At 38.8% G+C, this 23,720-nt stretch overlaps 3 protein-coding genes across 4 annotated transcripts; 2 read left to right on the forward strand and 1 right to left on the reverse strand.

The window, feature by feature from the left end:
- Nucleotides 1-861: 861 nt before the first annotated feature.
- LOC119727563 (syntaxin-binding protein 4-like) lies at nucleotides 862-13,446 on the forward strand. Of its 2 annotated transcripts, none has more exons than XM_038199489.1 (22): nucleotides 862-1,001; nucleotides 1,801-1,939; nucleotides 2,432-2,514; nucleotides 2,679-2,777; nucleotides 2,927-2,996; nucleotides 3,180-3,254; nucleotides 3,572-3,681; nucleotides 3,845-3,968; nucleotides 5,404-5,536; nucleotides 5,661-5,767; nucleotides 6,122-6,483; nucleotides 6,860-6,967; nucleotides 7,196-7,437; nucleotides 7,762-7,858; nucleotides 8,458-8,585; nucleotides 9,000-9,089; nucleotides 9,907-9,972; nucleotides 10,282-10,458; nucleotides 10,634-10,759; nucleotides 11,032-11,233; nucleotides 11,546-11,603; nucleotides 12,396-13,446. In XM_038199489.1, the coding sequence occupies exons 2-22, from the start codon at nucleotides 1,902-1,904 to the stop codon at nucleotides 12,496-12,498; spliced, it is 2,598 nt and encodes an 865-aa protein (XP_038055417.1). In that variant the 5' UTR covers nucleotides 862-1,001; nucleotides 1,801-1,901; the 3' UTR covers nucleotides 12,499-13,446. The 2 variants fall into 2 exon arrangements, with proteins under 2 accessions (XP_038055417.1, XP_038055418.1); XM_038199490.1 differs by lacking the exon at nucleotides 862-1,001 and adding an exon at nucleotides 1,097-1,165.
- Nucleotides 13,447-13,547: 101 nt separating this feature from the next.
- Nucleotides 13,548-17,329, forward strand: LOC119727874. The gene is made up of 4 exons (XM_038199950.1): nucleotides 13,548-13,685; nucleotides 14,657-14,894; nucleotides 15,234-15,371; nucleotides 16,276-17,329. The coding sequence occupies exons 2-4, from the start codon at nucleotides 14,845-14,847 to the stop codon at nucleotides 17,327-17,329; spliced, it is 1,242 nt and encodes a 413-aa protein (XP_038055878.1). The 5' UTR covers nucleotides 13,548-13,685; nucleotides 14,657-14,844.
- A 3,649-nt stretch (nucleotides 17,330-20,978) lies between these two features.
- On the reverse strand, nucleotides 20,979-23,192 carry LOC119727875. The gene is made up of 3 exons (XM_038199951.1): nucleotides 22,663-23,192; nucleotides 21,397-21,512; nucleotides 20,979-21,128 (listed from the first exon to the last, which is right to left on the reverse strand). The coding sequence occupies exons 1-3, from the start codon at nucleotides 22,994-22,996 to the stop codon at nucleotides 20,979-20,981; spliced, it is 600 nt and encodes a 199-aa protein (XP_038055879.1). The 5' UTR covers nucleotides 22,997-23,192.
- Between the last annotated feature and the right edge of the window lie 528 nt (nucleotides 23,193-23,720).

The raw sequence follows: 23,720 nt of genomic DNA on the forward strand, positions 1-23,720 counted from the left end.
AGTGGGAACGGGGTCTCATAACTGACAGACAGATTTCCGGTGTTTTATAGAGTTATTATATTTACATGTGTCTGTATGCTATCAGTTTTTTTAACGTATGATATGTTTTTTTTAGAGTTGTAATGGTCATTTTTAATCATAAGTGTTTTTAGACTGAACATCAGGAAAGCAAATTTCATGTATCTTTATTGATTGCATGACGAATAAAATTATCTATCTATCTATCTATCTATGTGGCCGGCAGCCATAGGCGCCTTTACGTGCCAGCGGCCCGACCACGTTGTAGCCGTTCTTCCCAATTCAGCATACCAGCTGCGAGTAAGGATGATTAGCCTCCCAAATTATTATTATTATTATTATTATTATTATTATTATTATAAACAAGGAGAAAGTGTTTACGAAGTACCCAAATTCCAGTCATTACGCAATCAATTATAAAGTTAGCCCTATAATCAGGGCTGTTAACTTAGTGGCTCTCTTCACGGGTCGTCGCTAATCAACCCAGTACAATGGCATGCTATGTGATGAGACTGCGCCATAGAGTTGTATAATAAAGAACTGCGCCCGAAATATTTACATTTTTGTAACTCACAAAATAGAGAATACATGGAATACTTACACAGGTTTATTTGTTCTCCCGAATTATCAAGTACGTTCCCTTGAAGCCTACTTCTTTGTAGGAAGTCCTCAGCTGAGGTATCCATGGTGATATTCACTAATTAACCGTGTCATTTCAGATCAGACCAGGGATCAGACTACGTAGGCCTACGGTTTCGTCTGCTCGGATTTACTTTATTAAATAAGTAAAGTCCGGAATTTCCAATTTCCGCGCAGTTTCCTTGTATACCGCCCTCTCTAGTGGCAGGTTGTGAATGACGCCGCTTTGCGCTCGACGCGACCCAGAATCGGGGATTCGGTAACCAACAATGTATAGGCGTTTACCATTTTAATACTGCTTACTGGATGCTGTAATCGATAACTGAAGTAATTTTTGTATTCAGGTAAAGTTTGTTGTAGACCGATGATATTTTCTTATAATTGGTTGAAGTGTGGTCCTCTCGTGAAATCAAAAAGAAGAGTTCAGCTACTGACAAAAAGTGACATATTAGTCAAGTCCACGTAATCCCAGGCATCATGTCTAGAGTGTGACAGTAACAAAGTTATTGTAAGTAACATGTCATTTTGTGTTGCCTACAATTTAATACAAAATTAATAGTAGACCTACAAATAATTACAACTAGTATAGCCTACAAGAAGACATTGTTCAACATGTTCAAGGACATGACCACCATACCATTGCCAAATTTGATTGTCGGACCCTTTCACTTAGTATTCAGAAACATGTCAGAAATACGCGATCCCATTTCTACGCTCACAATAAATGTTCGTATCAGAACGCCTGCACATGGCAGGCATTACCTGTACAGATTTATGGAGGATCGAGGATAACTTCAACTGATCATGTTCTTGATCATATATCTCCATCATGGAGATACAGTCTCAAGTATCGATATTAAAGAATTAACCTTATAATGAATGAATAAAGTGTCCTCTTCGAATATAATGAATAAATTAAAATGCTTGGATTGCTAGAATTCATGGTATTTGTGTCATTAGCCCCACTACTGCTGTGGCGAGGATCTTGCTGCACTATAGCCTCGCTAGCTGACTATAGTGTGGCCCAGATATTACTGCACTGTCAGTGTCAAAACAAGGATAGTACAGTAGGATACAGCACAGCAATATCCGGGCCACACTAGTAATGGGATTAATTGTGTCATATGTCAACTCTGCTCGCAGGTTGCATGGAGTGTTGCTTCATTCCTGTAAAGTCTGCAGGAGTAGTTTGTTAGGCCCACCAGTGATGTGAGATATACAACGAGATTTTTAATAAAGTGAGAATGTCATCAACTATGACAGTCACAGAAACGGATGTCAGGTAAGATCACACTCTCTTTATATGTACATGCATACGTCTTGTGCAATGCGTGAAATACAAAGAATACCAATAGTATGCAAATAATGAATGTTTTATGAGTGCAATGGTAACTTCTATTTACTGTGAAATGGAACTTCTACATTTGTGGTGCAGCCGTGCCATGCGTGTTGGGACGAATAATTCAATGACACAACACGAGACATGATCAACGACCCACCAAGCAGGTGACGGGGATTTATTCAGGCATTGTATTGTATCATCTAAACAAATCCATATTTTGCTATCTTGTGTAATGATGGATCAATATGCATATAAACAAATAGTTTAATTACATTGGCCTAGATGCAACATACTTGAAATGGCATTTCCAAATGTACTATAAGATGTGTAGTTGCACTCACCCCAGGATTGGAAGCACACGATTAATTTTAACATCTGCAGTTTCAACTGATTGTCAAGGACCAAATAAAAACAATTATCTTTGTTTTTTAGTGCGGTTGAAGGCTCGCCAAGGCACAGTCAACACATGGATGAAACAGAAACAGTAGTATTCAACGACTGCAAAACTGGCCTTGGTTAGTACATACTATTGTCAGTATTAAGTTGTTTAACACAAGCTTAAATTTCAGTTGCTTGTTATAAGATTGCAAGCTTGTCAAATGAAGTGGAGCGAAGATGCTAGAGCACTTATTAGAACTTCAGGAGTTCATACTGATAAAATAAATGTCTGGGTCAATAGGAATCAAGATCATAGGAGGAAGGAGTGAGCAAGAAGGAGGCAGGGATTACGGAATCTTTATTCGGAGAGTCATTCCTGGAGGACTAGCAGAACAAAGTGGTGAGTTGGCCTGCTAAGTTGGCTTGAATGCTTTTCAAATTCATTTATTTGTATTGATTGGAACAGCTGTAACTTATATTTTCTGTAATTGTTTCTGTCAAACAAATCTGGGATATCAATGAAATTATTAAATTGTTTGTATTTACCAGGTCGTTTGAAGGAGGGTGACCAGATACTCAGTGTAAACAGTGCAAGTTTACTGCGGGTTACCAATGATGAGTGAGTACATTTCAAGATCTTAGAAACCTATGTACAGTTGTGATGGTTACTCTTTATGAAAGGCGATAGGTCAATTTGTGGCATCAAGTGGCATCAAAACAATTCTTCAAGTGTTATTTCTTTTGTTACATTTGTTTAATAAAAGTACAAGTTTAAATATGAATCAATAATTTGCCTTTTCAGAGCTGTACAGCATCTTCGCAGTGCCTCAGCTACCAATCAAGTTACAATGGTTGTCACAAGAAATATGTCTGCAGCGTGAGTTCTGGAATTAATTTCTTGTTGTGATTTCCAGTAGTCTCCAACCCTCACAATGTTTATCAACTCTAGTAATTAAAGTGAGTTTGAACATACTACACTGTTGGAATCGTAGCACAGGGCATTGACGTCCCCAACGGAAAATGGTGTTGTTGCCAGTCTGTTCTGAAATTGACATTGTGGTGAAACTGTTCAAGTTTCTTCATATGAATTATACCACCGCTATATCTTCCTTTTCAAAACCCACATGCTCACTGATTTATATGCAAGATTAAAATTTCTTTATAGAAACATGTTTTTCTTGTGTTTTATTTCAGGCATCGATTTTCATTACTTCTTGAAAGCCAACTTGCCAACACAAGGAATACTTTCAACTTAGACACTCAGTCCGTCTCATCTGACCAGGGTTCAGACATACATGAGCAAGGTGAGGATATAGGAATGCACAGGTTATGCACAGATTTTAGAAGTTTTTGCATCAGAAGAAAAGCTAGCGTAGCCAATCGAGCAAAAGATTTGTTCAGAGATCAAAGAAAGACTTGTCTGTTTGATCTTTCATTCCTTTTTTTATTTCTTTGTTTCTCATTAAGGTTCAAAACCCTGGTCCTCACTTCAGAGAGAGAGAATCTCGACTCAGTCCCCATCACCTAGTCTAGACTCTTCATCCTCAGTACAGGATGAGCTACATGTAGGTCCAGGCTCAGCCAATCAAAGGTCAGTAGAGAGAATCTCAACTCAGTCCCCGTCACCTAGTCTAGACTCTTCATCCTCAGTACAGGATGAGCTACATGTAGGTCCAGGCTCAGCCAATCAAAGGTCAGTAGAGAGAATCTCAACTCAGTCCCTGTCACCTAGTCTAGACTCTTCATCCTCAGTACAGGATGAGCTACGTGTAGGTCCAGGCTCAGCCAATCAAAGGTCAGTAGAGAGAATCTCGACTCAGTCCCCATCACCTAGTCTAGACTCTTCATCCTCGGTACAGGATGAGCTATGTGTAGGTCCAGGCTCAGCCAATCAAAGGTCAGTAGAGAGAATCTCAACTCAGTCCCCATCACCTAGTCTAGACTCTTCATCCTCAGTACAGGATGAGCTATGTGTAGGTCCAGGCTCAGCCAATCAAAGGTCAGTAGAGAGAATCTCGACTCGGTCCCCATCACCTAGTCTAGACTCTTCATCCTCGGTACAGGATGAGCTATGTGTAGGTCCAGGCTCAGCCAATCAAAGGTCAGTAGAGAGAATCTCGACTCAGTCCCCATCACCTAGTCTAGACTCTTCATCCTCAGTACAGGATGAGCTACATGTAGGTCCAGGCTCAGCCAATCAAAGGTCAGTAGAGAGAATCTCAACTCAGTCCCCATCACCTAGTCTAGACTCTTCATCCTCAGTACAGGATGAGCTACATGTAGGTCCAGGCTCAGCCAATCAAAGGTCAGTAGAGAGAATCTCAACTCAGTCCCCATCACCTAGTCTAGACTCTTCATCCTCAGTACAGGTTGAGCTACATGTAGGTCCAGGCTCAGCCAATCAAAGGTCAGTAGAGAGAATCTCAACTCAGTCCCCATCACCTAGTCTAGACTCTTCATCCTCAGTACAGGATGAGCTACATGTAGGTCCAGGCTCAGCCAATCAAAGGTCAGTTGAGAGAATCTCAACTCAGTCCCCATCACCTAGTCTAGACTCTCCATCCTCAGTACAGGATGAGCTACATGTAGGTCCAGGCTCAGCCAATCAAAGGTCAGTAGAGAGAATCTCAACTCAGTCCCCATCACCTAGTCTAGACTCTTCATCCTCAGTACAGGATGAGCTACATGTAGGTCCAGCCTCAGCCAATCAAAGGTCAGTAGAGAGAATCTCAACTCAGTCCCCATCACCTAGTCTAGACTCTTCATCCTCAGTACAGGATGAGCTACATGTAGGTCCAGGCTCGGCCAGTCAAAGGTCAGTAGAGAGAATCTCAACTCAGTCCCCATCACCTAGTCTAGACTATTCATCCTCGGTACAGGATGAGCTACATATAGGTCCAGGCTCAGCCAATCAAAAGTCAGTGGTTAGTAGGGGTGTCTGCAATCAATTTGTGGTCTTGTATCAGTTGTGAAAAGCCATCATGGAAACCCTTTTATTGTAATTAAACACCTGTTTGTTCCTTCAGGAAGCTTGATGTGCGTGAGATTATCTTAAACAAGCTGAGTGGTCTAGGATTGAGTATATCTGGAGGTGTTGATCGACACGATGGACCAGGGATATACATCCAAGGCATCCAGCAAGATGGAGATTGTGCAAGAGTAAGGTTTTTAGAATTGATAGTTGTTGATGTCATAGTTATAAATACATTTGTAGTGTATGTTTACTGTGCATTTCTATATTGTTATATAACACTAAGTTTCATTGTATGCAACCTGTTTTTAGGATGGCCGTTTGAGAGTTGGTGATCAGCTAGTATCTGTCAATGGAGACCAGTTGTCGGGGACTACCAATGAAGTTGCCGTGGAGATATTGACTAGAGCATCATGCAGGTAACATATCCAAATCATCCAAAAAGTGTTAGTGAGTGGAACATACCAGATTGTACTGATTTGTGTTTGACCTGGAAGTTTGCTTATTGGGGTAAGGAAATGTTCCTATGGTCTAGAGAACATCTTGTCGAAAGGAACCAAAACTCAATAATTGCTTCTCATGTCCCTGGTTGCCAGGCTGAATATCACAATATCATTGATAAACAGCAAATATTATACAAGTTTGAATTAACATTGGAACAACTTATATGACATAAAGCCATCTTGGAAATTCACATTTGCTAATTTGTGTGTGTCATTGAAAGACTTCAAACCTGATAAAGCTGCATGATATTCTCTGTTTAATTCCTACAGGACTGATGTAGATACTCTACGTATCAACTACATTCCAGTAGTATCCGCCCACTCCTACAGACAGCCCAATAACCACACCCCTAGTTCATCCTACCCATCACCATCTAACACCAACCAATCACCATCCCCACATCACCGGTATTCATCACATCCTACTTCACCCTTACAACCATCACACACTGGTCACCAGCATCCACAGGGATCAGCCGATGTATCACAGCGTGTTGCTGGGGGTTTGCTGTCCCCTGAGGGAGAGGTATCACAGTCAACTGCAGGGGGAGAGGCACTTCCTCAAAGGCTAGGCCAGCCAGTGTCTCCACCATTGTATGAGCAAGCTACAATCAACGGCTTCCCATTGTCAGGTATGTGTGCTTCTTGAAATGGAGAACAATTGAGTCTTGCGTTTTCCTCTTTCTATCTTGAAGCCTATAATCTTGGAACTTTGTTTGTTGCATTCATCAATTGGTCAATTTCTCCCTAAAGACAATGAAAACCTTGAAGCTTCATACCCCGAAGTGTTATTCATCATTGAAATTCTCCAGAATCATTGTACATCAAATAGTCACTCAAAACCTCATTTCTCATTATTTTCATGTTTGGAGTATTCTTCAATCAATTTGGTTGCTTGATGTTGATTAAATTTGGCAGCTGTCATTTTATCATTGCATTGTGTTGTCATCTCATCCATTATTTCTTACCTCATGTCTTGTCTGTCTCGTCTCATGTCTTCTCATCTAGCTCTTCGCCAGCAAGCTCCATCCAATATTGCCATGCCACTACATCTACAGAGACATTTACACATTCAGCCAGCGTCATCCTCAACTCCACAGGCAAATAATGCCAACGGTAAATCAAGTGCTTCATCATTGTAATCAATCATCTTTGTGTCTCTGGCTGATGTTTTTTATACAGAATAAGAATAGATTTCATTTCCATTTATTATACTAAATTAAGTAAAATTTCATTTTCATTTTTGAACATTTAGATTAGTTACTGATTGAAAGCCATCTTCTTTTTATCAAATACATGACTGTTTGTTATGTACTTCTGTTTTGATATGTATTCCTTCAACAGGTCATCTGAACAGATTTCCTGTACCACACAGCACTCACCTAGAACCATCACCAGTCTTACCAACCAACAGTATTACCATGGCAACGCATCATCCTAACAACTTATCCTCAGCTGTATCTCCCTCAGCCACACCCACAATTGATACATGGACCGTCAAGCCTTCCCTGTCTCTGAGCAACTCTCGTAGGAGACGGTTGTCTCTTGATCCACATGTCCGACTAAGGATTGATAAACTACAAGTGGTGAGTCTTTGTCAGATTCACTTTCATGAGCTTTTCTCTGCTTAGGATCATCTTGGCTCCAATGTTTGCATTTCTTAAAATCTGATACAATACAACATGTTATGGCTTTTGGTGAAGTGAGGTCGGTAAGGGTCACAGAAGAGGATGCTGCCAAAAGACGTTTTTCTTTTGTCGTTAAAAAAGTGAAACCACAAGTTTATCTCCAGTAATATTTTAGTAGTAAGTCAATTTTTACAAGTCGGCACTAAAATTTGTCATATTAGAGTTTGACATGTTTGAGTCAAAAGTATAACAAACTGCTCTGATATAATCTGACATCCTTAGGCTTTGAAGTATCTTGGGATTGAACCCACAGAAGAGGAGAATGCTGAGCTGAGATGCAGGTTGCAGGTGGATCAGTCAGGCATGGTACCTTATGGAGGTATGACTAACTCGTTAATAAGTACAGTATACCCACAATGTCATTGGGTATTCAGGAATATCTATAGGTCTAGACATGAAGAGTTTTGTAGTCCAGTCCATCACAAGTCCTCACAAGTCCCTCATAAGTCAGTCACAAGTCCATCATAAGTCAGTCACAAGTCCATCATAAGTCAGTCACAAGTCCATCATAAGTCAGTCACACGTCCATCATAAGTCAATCACAAGTCCATCACAAGTCCTCACAAGTCCCTCATAAGTCAGTCACAAGTCCATCATAAGTCAGTCACAAGTCCATCATAAGTCAGTCACAAGTCCATCATAAGTCAGTCACAAGTCCCTCATAAGTCAGTCACAAGTCCATCATAAGTCAGTCACACGTCCATCATAAGTCAATCACAAGTTCATCACAAGTCCTCACAAGTCCCTCATAAGTCAGTCACAAGTCCATCATAAGTCAGTCACAAGTCCATCATAAGTCAGTCACAAGTCCTTCTGAATGATAAATTGGTCAAGATGTTTGCCACCACACAGCTGTAACACGATGCATTATGAAGCTAATTAAATTTACTGGTTTTTTTTTATTTGTCCTATCTCCAGAGTTTGTTGCTGTTTCCAGACAGATCTTCAAGATGCAACTTGATGACAGTCGGTTAGGAGCAGGCTCATTGACCTTTGCAGCTCAAGACGTCACTGATTTTGCCGAACCACCTCCTTTCCATCAGCAGGTATGATTGCCTCTATTTCCATGAATCAGATGATTTCTTCAATTTCTTTCAATAAGCCTGTTCAGTATGAAGTAGTCCAGGTCAAACGTCATTCGGGATAAAATCGCGAACTCCCATTCTGCTCGTAATTATCACACGAGTGTCATGGGCCCTTCTCTCTGCGTATTCATGCGCCTTCGATGAGCGTTCGATTGTCCCGAGTTACCTGTGAGTGACCCATATTCCGAACAGTCTTCAGATAACTGTAAAACGAATTTGTAAATGCTTTTTTGGCCGTTCAGTTTCACGTCTGGTATGGTAAGTTGGACCTTTGGTTTGTTAAAGAATTCAAGGGGACCTGATCCAGTTTTAATTTGAGAAACCAGTAACATCCGCTATATTATATTCATTGTGTTTTGTGTATATTCTCTCTAGCAAGATGTTCCAAGCTCAGTACCAGTCAGTGAGCTAGACAGAGTCAGACAAGAAAGAGATGAAGCACTCAGAGAAGTAGAAAGGTTAAAGGTAATGCATTATTTAGCCTGGAATATTTAAAGGTACAGTAGATCATTTGCAGCTATCCAAAAAGATACCGACAAAATTATTGGTGAAAATCTTACTTGATTTAAAGATAGTAATGGCAGTAAACTCCCTGTGAAATTATTCTTTTCTGGCATGCTGTCATTTTGAAGAAAAAAATAAAAGAGGGCCATTTCCAAAGATGTGTCAAGTGACGCATTTTTGGACATTTCCGCTAGTAGGTGGTTTGTAATTTGGCGATATCCGTGGATGGGAGCACACAAGCATTGCTATTTTTCGTTGGTTCAGTGCGTGACGTCGCATAGCTGCAATAGGCTGACTGAGAACTTGTCTCGGATGCCAATTTCAGGCACAATTCAAAACATGACTTGGCACCTTTTGAATTGAAATTGAGATCCTGGAATACTGTTTCTCGAAATGTACAGCATTCACAGAGCTAAAACTTCAACAGGTTAGTTGTTAAGCACCCGTCTTTAGATTTTGAGCACGTTTGTTGCTTCAAACGAAAATGCACAAATGATCCACCCTACCTTAAATGCACATAATTTTGTAAGTGAAAATAGGAAGTGTCTCAAAATTTTGAATATTCCTTCAGAAACATGACGTATCCTTGTTTGGGAAACAATTATGTGTTCAGATATGTTACTAGTCAGAATGGGCTTTTGTCAAAGCACCAGACAGTATTCCAACTGTCTAATGGTCCAAGATTTCAGAGTTCTGAGACTTCTGAGTTGTGAGGCACATTCTGATAGCAAGAAGGAAATGCATGTATCAATCAAGAAAATCTGTCTACTTATCTCAGGTGCAACTTCAAGAGAAGGATCGATCCTTTAACATTGCTGAGGAAGAATTACTTCGAGTACGCAAGGTTGGTCAACTTTTAAAGAAATAAAGACAGGTTATTTAGGATACTTTTAATGGTATAGAAACGCTAGTGGGAAAGAAAAGCTTATCAGTCATTCGTTCTGCTAGTTTGATGAATCATCTACCTTAATTCTCTTATCAGGAATCACTGATGAAAGTAATTTATAAGAGTTGTACAATGGAGAGTTGCTTCTTTCTTATCAAAACAAACCAAATTAAAAGGTTGTTACAAGCTAGATTGAACCAGTCCGATCATTTAGCAATCAAGCAATCAGTCTATCAATCAATTTGATTTGAATTGTTTATCTTGTAGGAAGCTCAAGGAGCCATTCATGAGAGTCGAGCATTGAAGAGTCGCGTCCATCTTGCTGAAGCAGCTCAGAGAGAAGCTCGTAATATTGAGATTGATTATGAAGAAGTTGTCCACATGTTAGAAGCTGAGGTTGCTAAACTTCAGAAGAAGACATGCAAGACACCTCCTCCAAATAAGGTAGACGCTCACAGACATGATGTCTTCTTATGCCTACTTCCCTTTTACTACAATAGTGCATTAAAAAGGCAGCTGTACTGAAGTTCTCTAAATGGTTGTCATTTTCCAACTTCTTAAAGATTTTTCCTTCTGTATTACAATTTAACTTTGATCGTTTTTTTCTTTTCATTTGCAGGTCAGTTCAGCAGATATTGAGGAACTTCAAAAGAGGATAGCTGTCATGAGTTGTGAGCTGAGGAAAGCTGAGATTAGCAAGAAGACATATGAGGTAGCTACAGAGAAACTATTGCAGTTTGCTGAGGTGAGCAATAATTTAGAAGTTATCATAGAAATTCAACACTGGTGTTGACTGGTTTGACTACCGCCTGTCACAAAGCAGAAGGTAGTCAAAAATCAGCCAACACCGAGGGACTAAACATTTTGCACTACTTGCAAAAACTAAAGTATGTTGTATTTGTTTTAATTAAGGTAAGTTAAAGGTGTTTAATAAGAAAAGCTGCTATCATCCAGAAGTTTTATCCCCATCTTGTGATTTCATAGTGACAATCATCTTTTTTTCTACTTTATCTCCAGCTTGTCCATGAGTGCATCAGTAACGGTCCCAATGCCATCACCATAAGTAACACAAAGGGTCGTGGTGAGAGTGCCAGACGGGGTGATACAGGCTTCATACCTTCAGGGTATCTAGCTAAACACAACATACAAGGCCCATTAAATCTTGGGAGTGAAGCCAAGGAAACAGTCAAAGCAGTCAAGAAAATGCTAGAGGTGGAACGTAAGTACTAAGTTACTTCCTTCATGCAAGTCATCCTTAATTCATACTGTCATCAATAAGTTCAATCTGATTATAGTATTTTATAAGACAATGTCAATTGAAATTAAATGTTATTGAATCAAAAATACCACCACAAGTTGTAAAAACAATGCATCAGTATTTCCATTGTGATAAAGCAGTAATCTAATATCAAAATCTGTTTCTTTTCCATTTTTGTTTTTAATACTCACCTTATTTCTCAAATGAAGTTGCATAATGCTTTTGGTAAGTTACGTTCAAATTGTCGCTTAATTACTTTATTTATTTTTTCAGCCTTGCCTTACGGATGGGAAGAGGCGTACACAGCAGATGGCATGAAATATTATCTCCAGTAAGTTATCCACTCATGTTGTTGTATTCATATTCATTCAAGACTACATACATGTTCAAGAAGTAAAGCGAAAAATGCCACAAATTTCTGAACGTTCATTTGAAAATTTGTTTTAACTCCATGCCATGCACATGTGCGAACAAGTTCACGTGTGATGTGTGACCTTTACTGTCTCTAGTGAATATATCACTTAGTTTCATCTGCATGGAGTTCATACTCAACCAGATGATTAAGGACGCTGCCATAGAGTGATTGACCATCCATTCTTGTCGTCTTGCACTGATTAGAAGACCTGCTGTCTGTATGTCTTCCTCATGTGTTCTAATTGGGATACCATGATATTGAACAGAGCTCAGATATAATTATTCTTTTGTGTAATACCGTTGGGTAATACCTCTTATGAAACATATTTTTTTTTAAATACACTCCTTACAAAACGTTTCATAGGAAAAAATCCTAAAAAGCAGACCAACCAATGATGAGGTACTTTTACTTCGCATAGGTCACCCCCCCCCCCCCCCCCCCCCCCCCAATTAATGGAATGGGAAGGTTGTAGAAGGTTGTGGGGGGTACCAAATTTCCAACTATCGAATATTACTTTTATATAAATATTTTATGTATTCAGATTTCTGACGTCTGTACTCAACTCATGCACAGTTTAGTTAGTGACTTTTGATTGATGAAAATAACATTAAATAAAGGCTTTGCACGGTATCGTCATAAGACCTAAAAGTTTAGCTGATATCTTGATCATTAGTTTCATAATTTAAATTCTTTTTATTTCCTTGTCAGTCATGTTAGCCAGGGAACGACGTGGATTCATCCTGTATCTAGCATCAATCATCTGCCCTCCATAGATGAGAATGGCAGAGATGTACCAGAGACCAGGACGTAATAAGAATTACGAGGGTTTACAGTGTTACAGCAAATAACCCGATAGTCCGATACAATGTTTCACAATAACAGTTGAACAATCGTGACAAGGCTTTCCTGGATATCTTGTTTTAAAATGAAGATATTATAATATCAGATTTTTTTAATTTTCAAGACGATATGTAAATGTTTTTTTATGTGAAAAAATGAAAAGAAATTAACAATGAGCCTGAACTACTTTCCAGATATTCTGGCATATATAAAGTTATTGGTTCTTATTTTGTTCCTTTTGTTTCATTTTGTATGGTTTGTTGGGGTGTTTGTTCGTTTGTTTGTTGAGTTGTTTGTTGTTTGTTGTTTTTTTGGTGTGTGTTTATTATATTCATTTCATTCTTCTTTATTTAAATTGACTTTCAGTAACTCTATGAGTTATCTTTGATGCATTCTCGAGAAAAATTTGATACTGTAAATAAAAAGGGCATCTGGCTATTGTAACGTTTTTTCCCCTCCAAAATATGTAAATTATACATGTGTGTATATGTTTTTGTATAACGTTAAAATAATTCAGTCACGTACTTGAAAGAATTATTTCATAAATTCATGGAGACTCAGTTTATGAGCAGTATGACTTTATTTTGTTATGTCTGTATTCCAAATTTTGTGAATTACCATTGTAATAAATAATTGATTGTGATAAGATAAGTTTAATTTCTTCACTGGCTTTGGTCTGTTTTATTGGTTCTGTCGAACGCTGAAAGGACCTTTGAATAAATAATGAGATTTAGCTCCAATCTTTTATTATTCGTCTGATTAACTTGCCTTCATTCAACCAAACATGTTATGAAAAATGTATTCATTATTTCCTTTAATTTAGTGGACTTTTTGTCCACATACCGTTTAACTTATTATTGTTGTCGAGTCTTATTTTTCTTCACAAGAAAAAGATAATAAATTTGTGAACAGCTATGGATTTGTGTGATACTCCAAGTGATTACTTATTTTGAATTATTGTACATTTAATATAAAGAGCGCCTTTAGCATGTGGAGGCGTTTCTTCTATGGACCTTATAACAGATAGCAAAAATTGTCACTTTACAAAGCACTATGGGTAATCGAGTTGGCAATGAAAAATACGCACAGTACATACAGCTGTTCGGCCCGGCCGGCTGCGAAGCTAGCTCGCGTCACAAGCCAGGAGCCATAGTTAAGGTACGAACTTGTTATTATTAATTAAGCCTTGGGATTGCTACGCGTTGGCCAATAATGGGGAAAACATCAACAGGATAACATTCTTCCCGAGAAGTTCATTGTAATTTTCCAACTTTTTGTACACATGTGTACATAATGACATAGAGCTAGGACCCGTATCCTGCCTTGTCCATTACATTAGAACTATTTTGTGCAACATAGGCCTACTTGTATAGTCAGATAGTCGTGTTCCCTAACGTGGCGCACTTCGACGTTTCACTCGACTTTCCTCATGCAGTGTTGCCAAACCTCTTCATTGTAAAACTTGAAATTGCTTCAGTCAAATACTGGTACCTTAATAATACATGCTGTTTAAAATTTGTGAACAATTTCAGTGTCATGAAATTAAGTCCGAAATTCAAAACAGTGGCGTCCGGAAATTGGGCACAAATTCAGCTGAGTGTTCCCTAACGTGGCGCACTTGAACAAATCTCAGAAAATCCCACATTAACATTTAAGAATTTCTTTAAAATTGATAAATTCTGATAAATCATTATAACCTACACTTACATACCCAGCTACAAGTTTGTGGAGAAATTATTTTTCTTATTTTTGGGCGCATTTTAAAAGAGTTCATTGTGCACTTAAAAAAAAAATAGGAAAATCATGCCCAAATAGAATTTCATTGGAACTTTGTAGCGGGTACGTAAACTCAAGATTTATGAGCAGGAATGTTTATAGAGCTTGATGAAATTTCACTAATTGTGAAATTTGAGGTAAAAATGTTGCTCTAGCAAGGCACCGGAGGTGCAAAATCAAAGTGCGCCACATTAGGGGCCGCGCCACGTTAGGGTACATCAACAATACGTGGTCCACAGATAGCAATATAGATGGTCATTTTAAGGAAAAGTGTTAAGAATTTTGAAATTTTAATATGCATGCAGCTTTAAATTTTGGAGGTAACTTTATCATGTTTTTTTGTTTTCCGGTAGGCTTTTATTGTGTCTCCTGATGTGCTGCTTGTCGACATGTCCTGTACAGTCTGGCTGCACCTTTATTCTCAACCATCTGCAGCTAGTGTAACATGCACGGCACTTCATGACCTCAACTGAATAGTGTGCACATCAAGTTTTCCTCAGTAATCAGCATTTTCTCTCCAAGTGAGATTGTGATATCAATCATGCATTGTGCAGCAGCATCCTGTGTGAACAATTCAAAATACAGGGATAGGTAAGGATTGTTGATTTTGACCAACTTACTAAACCCTATAAAGTGAACTCTCATTATTCATGTAGCAAACTTAAACAGCGAAATTACAAACAGGACCTTCATAAAAGAACGCTGCAAAATAAAATAATTTAATGAGACTCGGGATCTCAGATTTTGCATTTTCTCTTTATAACAGGATTTTGCCCTGATAAAGAGTGCCCTTTACCAGCGGCGTAACTAGGGTCATACTTCCGAGGGGGCACCCGGGGGTGCACACATTTTCAAGGGGGGCACTGAATATATCTATTTTATATAGTCTGTATAATTTTATATAATTTTATCCCTTATATAATTCTTCAGGTTGATTGTTATGCCACATGTAATTGAACTACAGTTCCATAAGGCACATGCAGAGGACTACACTAAATGGGAAAAGAAGCTTGACAAGACGGATTACAGGGTGTCACAGTATACAAGAATTTGCAGTAATCACTTCAAGTAAGTCCTTCCTTTTTAATACATGTACTTGTTGAAAACTGTGCGGTATTCTTTGTTAGTTTCAGTTTCATTCATTTTGCATCATACTTAGTTCATGTGATGCGACAATGTTCACAAACTGTATATTCTCATGATTCTATTGCGATAGGTCAATTGTAAGTTATCATATTCTTGTATTTGTATATTTTCTGATGATTTGCATACAGTGGCGTCGCCAAGGGGGGGGGGGCCAGGGGGGGGGGGCACGTGCCCCCCCCTGGAAAACTTAGTGCCCCCCCGAGTGCCCCCCCATCAAATGCTGGTGCCCCCTATCCTCTGCAAAATTCTGCGCGTTGTTAAAATCATTACCTCAAAAATAGCAATTTCTTGAGATATCTTCAGATCGAATTTAGCATCAAATGTGGCACCATTTTGCATCTAGCCCATCCTCCGTATGCGAAAATTTTCCAAAGGGGAGGGGGGCACCCCCTCCCCTTAGACCCCTCCCCCAGGACGGCGATCCGTATCCACCTAAGTGCCCCCCATCAAATGCTGATGCCCCCCCAGTGCCCCCCCCCCCCCCAGACTGAAAAGTCTGGTGATGCCACTGTTTGCATATGACATGTTTGTGCATGGAAGAACAATTTTGATTATCTGAAATGTCATAGCATGGCTGTTCTGCATGCATCTCCCACCGTAGTGTCTGTAAAAATCCAGAATAGTTGCAAGAATGAGTGTTGTTTTAATACTTGTCTCAGGTTATGAATTTGTGCATATTTTAAGCTTATAGATTTGTGCGCAAACATGGATGCTATCAGCAGCGTTTGCTCTTTGTTAGGAGTTAGATCTCTAGTAATGTAATTAAGCTCTGTGACTGTTTCACCTTTCTTCCCTAATAAAATACTTTTAACATTTCACATCACAGGTATGGTAAGCCATTAGCAGGGAGTTCTGTTCCTACACTGTACATGCGTTCCTACCCGGACTGGGCATTGTCAAGAAAACAGGCAGCTAAGGAAGTTGCAGCAGTAGAAAATGGACTGATTTGTCATGCATTGGTGCATGTGTGTAAGTATCTGGACCCACAGACAACAACTAGACTTGCGGAGCAGCTGAGAGTACAACCTGGAAAGAACAGTGACTGTATTTTCCAAAAATTGCTGTCCATGTCTAGTACTGAGGCTAGACAGTTATTACAGCAAGTTGCACCAATTGTGCCGGGAGGAAAATGTTTAGAGGCCCTCCATATTTATAGATATGGAGCCTTGTGTGAAGGGACCGGTTGGTTATCGGCTCAGTTTCAGCCCACTAAAGTTGACTCTGTCTGCGCTAATAAAAGGAAAGACTGTAATCCTTATTCAATACCTGCCTTCCATTCATATGCCAAACCTGAAACATTCAAACAGTCCACAGAGATGGTTCATTGTGGACACCAGTGTAATAGAAAAGAGGGTGTAGCTTGGAGGAAGCACAACAATAAAAAACAAAGATTAACAGCAGTGGAATGTAAAGAAGAAGTACTTTATGAAAATTACTTCCATGGAGATTCAACTCTTAGGGAAACACAAAATATCCAGCTAAGTGAAAAAATCACTGAATCTGAAAGTGCATTGAAGTGCACACAGCAGATCATGAAAGGACCAAAAGTGTCCATCGAGTCAATAAAGCATTCTGATGAACTTATTCAGCTTCATACCGGGTTGCCGTCATATCAGTACTTCAAGTGGATTTATAAAGAAGTTGACAAGGCATCAGAAAATATGAAATATTGGCATGGTAATGGATCAGAAAAGGCCAAAAAATATATAGAAACCAACCAGAAAAAGCCTGGACCAAGTCGAGTGGTGTCTAAAGAAAATGAACTCCTGATAACTTTAATGAAGTTAAGACTTAACATGATGGAGGAGTACCTGGCATACCTTTTAATGTTAAGCAGCCCACAGTCTCCTCCATATTATCCACATGGATTCCGTTGTTGAGCCATGAACTGTCTGGATTGATTTACTGGCCTGAAGTGGAGGAAATCAAACTTTGCTATCCAGATTGTTTTAAGAGATGGCCAGGCATTAGAGCACTATTAGATTGTTTTGAAATCCCAACCCAGAAACCATCGCATGTAGAGGCAAATACACAAGTATTTTCATCGTATAAGAATCGGGCCACCACCAAATTCTGCCTTGCTTGTACACCAGGAGGATCTATCTCCTTCATATCACCCCCAGCAGGTGGAAACATGTCGGACAAGGAGATTGTCATTGCATGCAACCTTCCCCAAAAATTCTCCCCTGGTGATAAGTGTATGGTTGACAAAGGTTTCCTTATCAAAGGGGAGTTGTTGGAGTATGGTGTTGAACTTATCCATCCACCTTTTGTACATAAAGGCCAGCCTTTCACTGAGGAAAAGAATAGATTGAGCAAGCAAATTGCACATGCTCGAATTCACATTGAGCGCGTCATTGGTAGGTTACGTGACTACAAGTACTTGTCAAGTGAAATACCAGTGTCTCAACTGGATTTGATAGGTCCTGCAGCTAGGGTATGTTGTGCTCTTACCAACCTTAAAAGTTCTGTTGTTGGAAAGAGTTAGTGGTGAACAAAAAATGCTACATTTTAATAAAATGTTCACCCATTAGTTAATGTTTATGATGATGTGAATGTTGTTTAATACAGCTGTGCATCAGTGTGCAAAAACTACACAGCTTATGTTTTTGTTGGGGGATGTTTGTTCATTTTGATCAAACAAAACTAAGATGATGATTGCGATGATAATTTAAAAAAAACAGATATTAAAATGAACCAGGCCTGACTTTTTAACCAGAGGTTATCAGTTTTCATTTGAATGAAGTACTCAAAAAAAGTATGCACAATGAGAGTTATCATTCAATATGAGAGTTTGTTCTGCGTCTGTATAATTTAATACATTTATTTACATGAACCGTTTCACTGGTAATTCCTGACCCTCTCAGTGAGATAGCAACTGTGGCATACATTGTAAACATGGTAAATGAAGTTTTTACCAATGGCATTATTGATGCTTTTTTCTTAATAGTTGTTCTCATACAAACTGATTATACAATGTTTACCAGAGGATTTAAAATATTTAACAAACTTGAATTTGCAATAAATATGGTAAATTTTAGTTTAATGAATAATGAACCCGGTGAGTAGATGTATGTAGATGTATATACATGTATATATATGAAAAATATATATATGTGCAATTAATGCCCTTTAGTTTATTTTAATTAATAAATTATTAAATACATATACAACTGTAGAATAAGAAATCCAATGGATTAGTCCCTTTGGAGACATATCTGTCATTATATTAGTTCTGTTTGAAAAAGTTTTACATATACCTTCCAGCATTCTTGTTGAAATCCCTGTGCAGTGCTGCACTACACCTTGGAAACCATACCCCATAATTAATTTGTGAAGATTCAAATGACAATATATATACATTGAACTGCAATAAACTGTGAATGTTTCATACAGAAAATCATTTTCCTTATTTTGCACCTTTATTTTACAAGTGTTTGTTATGAAAACAACTTGTTCTGGAAAATCTGTCTTTTTCCTCTCAAAAGTTATATATTTTCCCCCAGTTTGATAGGACTGAATCATTCTACATGTACATGTATATAAGGGTTGAACATGTTATTTTTTGTTCACTCAAAAAGCCAGTGGTGAAGTATCCATTTCTAAACAGAATCCCCCATCAGTTTGTCCACTGTGCAGAATACAATCAAAAGCCCTGTCGATGAATTTAAGATTTAAAAAAAATGGAGGTGGAGTTTTGGGTCAAGGAAATTTGAACAACAATATACAATACTTGCTTTAAGGTTCAGTTTGCATTTCCTTATATTTCAGTGCAATTTTCTTTTCTACAGCTCCAGTTTCAAGCTCAGACAGGACTGCATTGGCCCAGAAACTTGATGCCTTGTGTTTCATTTGATTGATTATTTCATCATTTCTGTAAACACGTTGTATCAACATACTATCTTCTTTTGCTTCAGTCATCAACACAAAGTCACAGTATTTCCTATCTGTGCAGAACAACTGACACTGAACCTGGGCATAGTAATTGTGGGTTGTTCTCAGGCTTACTTTGTCTTCGTCAACTGTGAGGCAGGTTTTCCCTTTGGATGCATATTGTGTTACAGTTAGTGATTTGTCTTTAAAGGGACACTTCACTTCCACAAGTCCTGCTCCACAACACTTGCAGTTTACATAACCATCTGGACTGGCTGCAATAAATGGGTGACTACTGGATATGCAAAGTCCAATCTTTTCCAAGTTGAAATGTCTATGTGTTCTGCGCATCTTCATCAGATATTTAGATTTTGCTACAGCTTCATGTTTTTTACCATAGGTGGTGGCTGGTGATACAAAGTCCTTATAGTAAGACATCACAGTAGCAATGATGCTATGTGTGGAGCCAGTAAGGTTCCCAGATTCATCCACGTGTTTCGTAACAGCCCCCATGTTAGAGGCAGTTATGCGCCCAACTCTGTGTTTGTGCCACATATGTGATTCTGCCTGTTGACATGTTGATTCAGCCAACCACTCTCTACTGCGACCACTACAGGCCATCTCTTTTGTCATAGCTGTGTATGTGGCTGCATCAGTACCTGCACTTTTCTTCACTTCTCTAAAGGCATCTACAACAGATGAAACTCTAATTGGTGAAGATGATGATATATCTTCATCTAATGTGGAATTTAGATGATTGATATCCGGCTTTGATGTCAATGTTGGGTGAACATGCCTTTGATGTGCTGCATATAAGAGCACTGCAGCCTTACCATTTGATATGTCAGCCAAACTATCTAAATCATAATCGCATAGCTTTCTTACTTTCTTGTTTACCACAGCGCGAGGATCAAACATGTCCCTTCGACCCTTCCTATTGTCACACATTGAAGATGACACTTTGGGTGTTTTAATGTCTTTCAGGAATGCCGATGTCTTTAATTTCTGGTTAAGATTGCTGCTGCTTGGCCTGTGCCACTGTTGAAGCTGGCTTGTGCATGACTCACTGGAACCACATTCCACTTGTTGTGTCACAAATGACAATAGCGCTGCAACGTGTTTACACATACCGCTGAGCCTAAATTTGTTAAGAGAAGGGAGATAAAAAAAGAAGAACATAAAAAACAATAAACAACAGAAAACAGATTGTTGCACTTCAGCCTTTCCAAACTACACAAATTACACAATAACAGACCAATTTTGTTCAGAATGATTATTTTTCTTTCTCAATCACCATCTGTTGGTAAATGGTAAACTAATCAGCCCTCCCCTCAAAACCCCCCAAAAATTAACTTGAGTGTGACACCCTACAGCAGAAGCACACTCAGAATTTAAGAACAAATACAGCAGCTCCCTTTTGAATGGGAAATTCAACGTCAATGCCCAGTTTCAGTGATTTCAAGTTTTAGGCTTGTTAATACTTCATTCCAATTTGTGAGCAAAACTAATTTATTACCTTAAGTGTAATGGCAGATTTCACAAATGAAGAACATTTGCGGAGTTTGTGACATTCGCATGGCTTTGCATTTGTGTGAAGTGTGAACTTGTCTTTTTTTATAAAAAAAATACAGTTTGCAACTTCATATGGCCCATTTGTTATGTACGGTCATGAATCTCACCCTGCAATGCAATGACAATCTGCCTGATGTATAACACCTGTATTTTTAAATACAAGGATCCACACCATGTATGGCTGCTCATGAACTCTTGTTTGTGGTACAACCAGTCCTCGAATGTAGCTGAGCCCTGTTGAAAAAATAAGTAAATGACTTGTTAATTCCCTCATTTGTCATTTGCAGATTTAGACACTTTGTAAACATATCACACTTCAAGAATTAGTACACTGTACATTGTATACATGCACATGTACATGTAAATTTTTCCACCACACCATTCATATGTACTCAGTCAATGGTCAAGAGAAACATGTGATAAATACAGTGTACATGTAGAACAGCCCCCAAAAGAAATGTGGTTGCAATCTGCCATTCATTTTGATATTTGTCTCACCTACAATATCACTGATGTGGTGGTGTTCAACTGTGTGCACCCTGCCCCTGGAAACTGCCATGCTCCTTCCTTGACCGAGAGATTTGCTGCCATCTGTACTTATCTCAAGTTCTTTGTTTCCTGATTAGAGGAATTAGGTTTTGCAAATTAGATAGCTTTCTTAATACATGTACATGGTCGTCACGGTGATGGTCTATATGTATACATGTAAAGTAGCCTTAGTTTAGGGCCACGCTACTGGACTCCCTCCATATCAGTAGCCCTATAAACATGTGAAAAAAATCACAGGGGGAAATTTTGAAAACTAGTTTTTTCCCTTAAACTATGCGCCGTGAAATTTCACATACACTCTCACTTACCCATGCCAGGTGATTTCTCACAAAAAGTGCAATATCCTGATTTCTACTTTTCTCTTAACTCAAAATTTCTCTCCAACTTTGGAGCCAAATTTCACGAAAAGTAGAAATGAGGATATTACCCTTTTTGAGAAAGAGCACATACAAGGCATGGCATGGTATATGGTGAATACCCGGTGAAAGTGTATGTGGAATATCAGGGCTCATAGTTCCGGAAGAAGAAATATATTGTTCAAAATTTTCCCCTGTGATTGTGTACACATGTGTTTAGGGCCAAGGATTATGGAGAGAGTCCAGTGCACTAGGCGGCTACTACTACAAGTAGTCCTAGTAACTTGGACCCAAATATCACCTTTTTAATATGGCCGTTTTCCGTGACATTTTTTTGGGGGGGGGGGATAAGTGTGGGAGGTCAGGGGGGTCGATGTGCAGACATTTTGTACCGCGATCCGTAGGGCTTTCACTTGAACTCTACTAGCCTATCACCCGACCATGTCCAAATATTAAAAAGGTGATATTTGGGTCCAAGTTACTTGGAATACTACTACAGTATATAAAGATGGTACATGTACATAATGTACCATTACTATACTGTACATCATGTACATGTTTGTTGCAAAATATACATGACAATTGTCAAAGGCTAACACAGTTACTCATTGGAACTTGATGCACTTTTTACCCAAATTATTATATTAAACATTTTAATAGTAAGCAAATTTAAAAAAAAAAATCATTCCAAACCATTTTTCACACTCCCAGAAATGTAAATTGTAATCATGGTAATCAGGTGATAAATCTCTAAAATCACTAAGTGTCACCGTGAGACTAGACCAGGTCAGACTAAATAATTTTCTTTGTCTTTGAACTTAAAAGACTGTAAACGTTACATCATACATGTGTGAGTGACTTACGTGTCCGGAAATAATGGTTTACTTTTTCTTCTGTAATTGGTGGAAGATTTGCGGATGTACCTTCCCAGCCATCGAGAGTGAGGGGGTGAGGCAACTTAAATTGTTCTCCAAAGCGAAGCTTTCTCTCCCGGCTTTCACGTCTGCTCAGTTCTTCGTTACTGGCCGTGGGCACTATGGGGAGTCCCAACTTCAATGCATAGAACAGCCGCTTTTGCAGACAGTCTTTAGAACCGCTTTTCGGAACGTCCACTTTTGACAGAAATTCCTGCAATGTTTTCACGTCGAACTGCCTGACACATCCCCAAAGTTCTTCATCAGTGACTTCAAGGTTCATGCTGAACAAATTACTCAACTTCTTAAAACGATAAAAATAAAAATGATAATTATGGTTACACTTTCAAACTAGGCGCTCTTTGTACGTACGGGTACGACGCGACGTGACGAAAAAGTATTAACAAATTTCCTTACCAACAATTTTTCCCACTGTCCTTTGCGCGCGCATGCGCAGTGGCAAAATCGAGCTATCTGTTATAAGGCCCATGATGTGTATGTACACGTATGTAGGGCGCCCTCTTTTGGGTTTTCTAACCCCGTTCAAACTTCACGATCGGCTGCTTAAGCTTGCCCCTAGTTAGTGCAAAGCCTGGATATTACCCCTTCGCAACCCTCATTTCCACAAGATAGAGAAAAAGGGTCTTTTTGAAAATTTAAACCAAACGATAATTAAACCGGAAAAAGTCCGTCAATTTTTCAAACGTAAAATTGTATCGGGGCGGCGCTGAATTGACGGAGCAATTTTCCTGCCGAGTGAACAAACTTTTTTTTAAACAAATTCTAAATAAAATATCTTGTATACTCCATCCAAGTTTTATACATTTTGATATTTTATACAATTTCGCTAAAGGATTATTTTCGAAATGGATGGGGGAACATTTTTCAGGTAAACTATGACAGAGTGGCATTTTTCTCGTCCAAACCCGGCAAGAGGAAATAGATGTACATGCAGATGGAAAGCCTTCCTCGGTTTGGGCAAGTTTTTTACCTTTTTCGCCCGAAAA

This window comes from Patiria miniata, unplaced genomic scaffold (genome assembly GCF_015706575.1).
Source record: "Patiria miniata isolate m_02_andy unplaced genomic scaffold, ASM1570657v1 HiC_scaffold_20, whole genome shotgun sequence".
NCBI lineage: Eukaryota > Metazoa > Echinodermata > Asteroidea > Valvatida > Asterinidae > Patiria > Patiria miniata.